Source organism: Tachysurus vachellii, chromosome 26 (assembly GCF_030014155.1).
Source record: "Tachysurus vachellii isolate PV-2020 chromosome 26, HZAU_Pvac_v1, whole genome shotgun sequence".
In the NCBI taxonomy this organism is placed as follows: domain Eukaryota; kingdom Metazoa; phylum Chordata; class Actinopteri; order Siluriformes; family Bagridae; genus Tachysurus; species Tachysurus vachellii.
This window is the reverse complement of record NC_083485.1, coordinates 8,436,847-8,442,340: the sequence shown is the minus strand read 5'-3', so window position 1 is coordinate 8,442,340 and position 5,494 is coordinate 8,436,847. Positions and strand designations below refer to the sequence as shown.

General features: G+C 40.3%; 1 protein-coding gene across 8 annotated transcripts; it reads left to right on the top strand.

Moving 5' to 3' along the window:
• The first annotated feature begins 1,683 nt into the window (after positions 1–1,683).
• Positions 1,684–5,159, top strand: LOC132840643 (tubulin beta-4B chain-like). 8 transcript variants are annotated; one of them, XM_060862448.1, is made up of 5 exons: positions 1,684–1,730; positions 2,693–2,750; positions 3,147–3,255; positions 3,358–3,468; positions 4,099–5,159. In XM_060862448.1, the coding sequence occupies exons 1-5, from the start codon at positions 1,711–1,713 to the stop codon at positions 5,157–5,159; spliced, it is 1,359 nt and encodes a 452-aa protein (XP_060718431.1). In that variant the 5' UTR covers positions 1,684–1,710. The 8 variants fall into 8 exon arrangements, with proteins under 8 accessions (XP_060718431.1, XP_060718433.1, XP_060718432.1 ...); XM_060862450.1 differs by lacking the exon at positions 1,684–1,730 and having other exon boundaries at positions 2,694–2,750; positions 4,099–4,178; positions 5,037–5,159; XM_060862449.1 differs by lacking the exon at positions 1,684–1,730 and having other exon boundaries at positions 2,694–2,750; positions 4,099–4,221; positions 4,948–5,159.
• The last annotated feature ends 335 nt before the right edge of the window (positions 5,160–5,494 follow it).

Below are 5,494 nucleotides of genomic sequence, written 5' to 3'. Positions count from 1 at the left end.
GCTGAAATTGACGGTAATGGAATTAACGTTACACTTATTTGGTCTGTTCGTCCGGTGAACAGGCCGTGTAACCTTTATTAATTCTATGAGGGCGCTATCTTCCCTTTTACTTTATGCCATAATTTCAATTAAATTAACTTAATAGAGCATGTAGTTCAGACCAGATGTTGCAGGTACCTTACGCTTATGAGCGATACTCAGAGACCATCACTTGTGGAACAAAAATATGGCGTTTAATGAAAGAGACAAACACAACATAAAGCTAACTACACGAACAACAAAAGAAATAGAGAAAACAAAGATGAAAATAAAACACACAAAAGGAATTGAAAGTGGGGAAAGGGAGGAAGAGACTGGAAAGGAAGAAATTAGAAAGGAAGGAAAGGAATGGCAAGCTTAGACTACAAAATTAATCACACCCTGACTGGGAAATAGTCACAGAAAATTAAATTTACCTTACGATTCAATGCGATATTCCTACTTGAAATACGCATCTAAATTGATCGGTAAAGGGAACGGTTACTTGCATTGGCTTGCTGCACAAGAGTCCGGATGCAACAGAGAAATCTCTGAAGAGTCAGTTAGGGTGGGGTCAGATGTTCTTCCAAGTTCTCCAAGATCAGAGCAGTTGTTGTTATTGGAAGTGAAGCTTGCTGGAAGTTCCTTGAAGGAAGATGGAGTCGTCTCCAAGCTGTTCCGAAAGTCTGACCACGGATTGGTGGTGTTTGTGACAATTTAAAGGTCCCGAACTCCACCCATCTTTGGGGAGATGGCCAATACTACGGCCCGGGTTTCGGAGGGAAAAAGATCTCTTTGTTTCAGGTGATACCTAAATAAAATACACCCTTTTCAGGAAAGTAAGGAGCAAGTAATTTTAAGTCAGGCAAGCCTTAACAGAAGAAGCACATTACAACAGGGTTATAAGAATAAGAATCTTAGAGTATCTTATCTACTTGTTTTATTAGTAAAAAGGAATGTCCCATTGTGTTGTGTGTGTGTGTGTGTGTGTATGCATTTGCAGGGGAGTGTGTGTGTATGTGTGTGCGCGTGTGTGTGTGTGTGCGTGTTTGGTTGAGGTCCCTATGAGTTCAATCAGAGAAACAGTGTGGTCTTATCTGGTCTTTGTGTAGGATCCCAGACCTCCTGGAGCCAGGTGTGTGTGACACTGTGGAATGTGGCCCAGAATAAAATCGTAAAACTGGGTTGCTCATTGGTTGATTGAAGAGTAGATGCCGAAGTTTAGGGTGCCTAGGATATGAAATCTAAATTACTTGTACCAGACGCTACACCTATTTCCGTTGTACGTTTTCTGGTGAACTAATTTCAACAATTTTGCAACAATTTACACTCTATCACCACTTATGTCACAGACTCAGGAGCCAATCGTGCGATCAAGCTGAAGTTATCAGCCTCCACGCCACCTGCAGTACGCCTCCTCGGGAGTACCCGTAGCCAAAGCTCAAGTGCGGAATCCTGCCGATAATGACAGCTTGTTGTGGAAGTTTTGAGAAAACAGCACACTGGTAGGCATGGGCAAGAGTAAAAAGGTTCACAATTTATTGTGTGCTACTTCGCAGCAGGACCCAATGCTCCTTGTGTACCATGAAAGAGAAATGGCCCTGACCATTTGTTACATTGAGATTTTATTATTTTATTCAAACACAGCAAACCGAAGAAAGAAATAATCTTCAATCATTAGCTATATGCACAATGTCCAATAGTGTCCTAATCAGGATAATCTTACTCTTAGCAAGGTCTGCCTATAGTTGTTTATAGCCCAACTAGTCTTCAGCTCATTCTGACCATTTAATATTTTATGCAAACAATCTGGGGGTTGGGGGGGGTGGGGGGGAGTATTGGGGCACGGTGGCTTAGTGGTTAGCACGTCTGCCTCACACCTCCAGGGTTGGGGGTTCGATTCCGGCCTCCGTCTTGTGTGTGTGGAGTTTGCATGTTCTCCCCTTGCCTCGGGGGTTTCCTCTGGGTACTCCGGTTTCCTCCCCCAGTCCAAAGACATGCATGGTAGGTTGATTGGCATCTCTGGAAAATTGTCCGTAGTGTGTGATTGCGTGAGTAAATGAGAGTGTGTGTGTGCCCTGCGATGGGTTGGCACGCCGTCCAGGGTGTATCCTGCCTTGATGCCCGATGACGCCTGAGATAGGCACAGGCTCCCCGTGACCCGAGGTAGTTCGGATAAGCGGTAGAAAATGAGTGAGTGAGTGAGAGTGCAAACAATCTCTGGTAATAACAATTCATAGGCAAAATCAACTTCTAGTCATGCACACAGCAGGTCAAAACTTCACAAACAGCTTCTTAGTAAAAACTACATAGTTCAGCTCAGACTGCTGAAAGCATTATTGGTTTTCCCCTGCACACCCAAGAACTGTTTGTATCCAGAATGAGGAAAAGTGCACAGAAAATCACTCTGGATTCAATTTATTTGTCTGCTTGTATTTACATATGTGTATTTTTTTATATTCTCATTTTATTTTTATTGTCTGTGTGTTGTTGTTGTGTCTGTGTACAGGAAGCGTATCACACTAAATTCTGATTCTTTCTGATTCTGATTCTGATTCTGATTTTGACTATTAATGTGTAGTTCGTGAACGAGTCGTGAATTTTATTGTCAATGAGAGACGGTGTGTTTTAGAGAGTTTGCCTTCACGATTTCTTTTGATCAAACGCTTTTCAAAATGAGAGAGATTGTTCATCTTCAGGCTGGTCAGTGTGGGAATCAAATTGGTGCAAAAGTAAGTTTAAAAGATGAACATTACACAATTATTAAAGTCTTGTGTTATTAGTTGTCGGTTAGGTTACCTAGCAACAACTCAATACTCAAAAAAAAAAAAATATATATATATATATATATATATATATATATATATATATATATATATATATATATATATATATATCTGTAAATATATTATTTATCTAAGCTACTTTTCTCAACAATTATTTATTTGTTTGTTTGTTTGTTTATTTAATCGTAGCTCAACAATGCCAATTGTATTAATCATTTGTAGTTGCCTGCTTGCTTTGGGCTATGCATGATTACCAGGAACATTTCTGCTCAGACTAGCTTGAAAATGTCACAAATTTTAGAAATATGTAAGTAAGACTGATATAATTTCATGTTATTTTAGTTTTGGGAGGTGATCAGTGATGAGCATGGAATCGACCCAACTGGCACCTACCACGGTGACAGTGATATACAGCTCGAGCGGATTAACGTGTATTTTAACGAAGCCACTGGTAAATCCAGCTATTCATAACGTCATCATTTGTTATATAAGGTTATGGTTTAATTTTTACCTTAAATGATTGTTGTGTCAAATATATACTGTGGTGCCATAGGTGGAAAGTATGTTCCTCGGGCTGTACTCGTGGACTTAGAGCCAGGGACCATGGACTCTGTAAGATCTGGTCCTTTTGGACAAGTTTTCAGACCAGACAACTTTGTCTTTGGTGGGTGAAATTTTTTAATATTTTATAGATGTATATGAAAGTCTTCTTAAAGATTTAGTTAAAAAGACAAAAATGAAAAGCTAAACCTTTTTTCTTTGTCTAACCCTTTGTCACATTTTGCAAAATTGAACTAATCATGAAATTTCTACTAAAATGGGGTGGTGTTGTCTTCCCCTACCCCTGCAATTTCATTGTTCTGACGTGTAGGTGTGTGTAAGCCTGTTTAATTCTGATAAATAATTTCCATACCAACACTGTATGTTGTATGCTGTTTCACTTGAATTGAGTTCATTCTATTATATATTGAATTTAAATCCTTCATCACAGTAATTTAATATTGTGTCAGCATACATAATGCCCCTTTTGGCAACCTGGGGTCATATGCAGCAATGCAAATATTTGCTTCCAAAAAGAATTAAGAGATTTGGTATTACCCACTGGGTTTTTGAGCAACCAAGATGTAGGACCTCAAGTGAGTAAATCCATAAATGGGCAAAGTTTTTGTTACATTCCAATCCAGAAATTGTCTAAGAATGTTAATCTCTCCTGTTCAACTGTAAAAAAAAAAAATAAATAATAATTGGGGGATATTTAAGCCATATTTTAGAATTATTGTCCTGCTTTTCACAGGTCAGAGTGGGGCTGGTAACAATTGGGCCAAGGGCCATTATACTGAAGGTGCTGAGCTGGTAGACTCTGTGCTGGATGTTGTTCGTAAGGAGGCTGAAAGCTGTGACTGCCTACAGGGCTTTCAGCTCACTCACTCCCTGGGTGGTGGCACCGGATCAGGCATGGGCACGCTGCTCATCAGTAAGATCCGTGAGGAGTATCCTGACCGCATCATGAACACTTTCAGTGTTGTGCCATCTCCTAAAGTCTCTGACACTGTGGTGGAGCCCTACAATGCCACTCTGTCTGTACACCAACTGGTGGAGAACACTGATGAGACATATTGCATTGACAACGAAGCACTTTATGACATTTGTTTCCGTACTTTAAAGCTCACAACTCCTACTTATGGTGATCTCAACCATCTTGTGTCTGCCACCATGAGTGGTGTGACCACCTGCCTCCGTTTCCCTGGACAGCTCAATGCTGACCTGCGAAAACTGGCTGTCAATATGGTGCCCTTCCCTCGTCTGCACTTCTTCATGCCTGGTTTTGCACCACTCACCAGCAGAGGGAGCCAGCAGTACCGTGCACTCACTGTGCCCGAATTAACACAGCAGATGTTTGATGCCAAGAATATGATGGCAGCATGTGACCCACGCCATGGCCGCTATCTGACTGTGGCTGTTCTCTTCCGGGGCCGCATGTCCATGAAAGAGGTCGATGAGCAGTTGCTCAATGTGCAGAACAAAAACAGCAGCTATTTTGTAGAGTGGATTCCAAACAATGTCAAAACTGCTGTATGCGACATCCCACCAAGAGGGCTTAAAATGGCTGCCACTTTCATTGGCAACAGCACGGCCATCCAGGAGCTGTTCAAACGCATGTCTGAGCAGTTCACAGCCATGTTCAGAAGAAAGGCCTTCCTGCATTGGTACACAGGAGAAGGAATGGATGAGATGGAGTTTACAGAGGCAGAAAGCAACATGAATGACCTGGTGTCTGAGTACCAGCAGTACCAGGATGCCACAGCTGAAGAAGAAGGTGAGCTTGAGGAAGAGGCAGAAGAGGAGTTGGCATAAAGATCTGTTAATCTTTTACATGTTCTTCTTTTCACAATTTCCATGTAAAAAGTTAACCATTAACAACTGAGCCTGTGTACTTTCAAAATTTCTAAGAAATGTTTAACTTTGGCATCAGTGCTTTCCCTATGCTCATTTCAATTTTTTAACTAAATCATTCAGCAGTCTAGTTGTCTTTTAAGTTCTCACTATACAATGATTCTCAATTAAAATTTTATAAATAATACATTCTGTTTAATAATTATTCCTAATATATTAATGACTCAGTAATACAGTAATAATATCTTTTTTATGAATTCAATTATAAATGTTCAAACTGTAAAAATAAAAATAAA

Coding starts and splice junctions, on each gene's coding strand:
- LOC132840643 (XM_060862448.1), top strand. CDS start 1,711: ATGTCCAATAGTGTCCTAAT. Junction 2,751..3,146: donor GGAATCAAATTGGTGCAAAA/GTAAGTTTAAAA, acceptor ATGTTATTTTAG/TTTTGGGAGGTGATCAGTGA. Junction 3,469..4,098: donor ACCAGACAACTTTGTCTTTG/GTGGGTGAAATT, acceptor TGCTTTTCACAG/GTCAGAGTGGGGCTGGTAAC.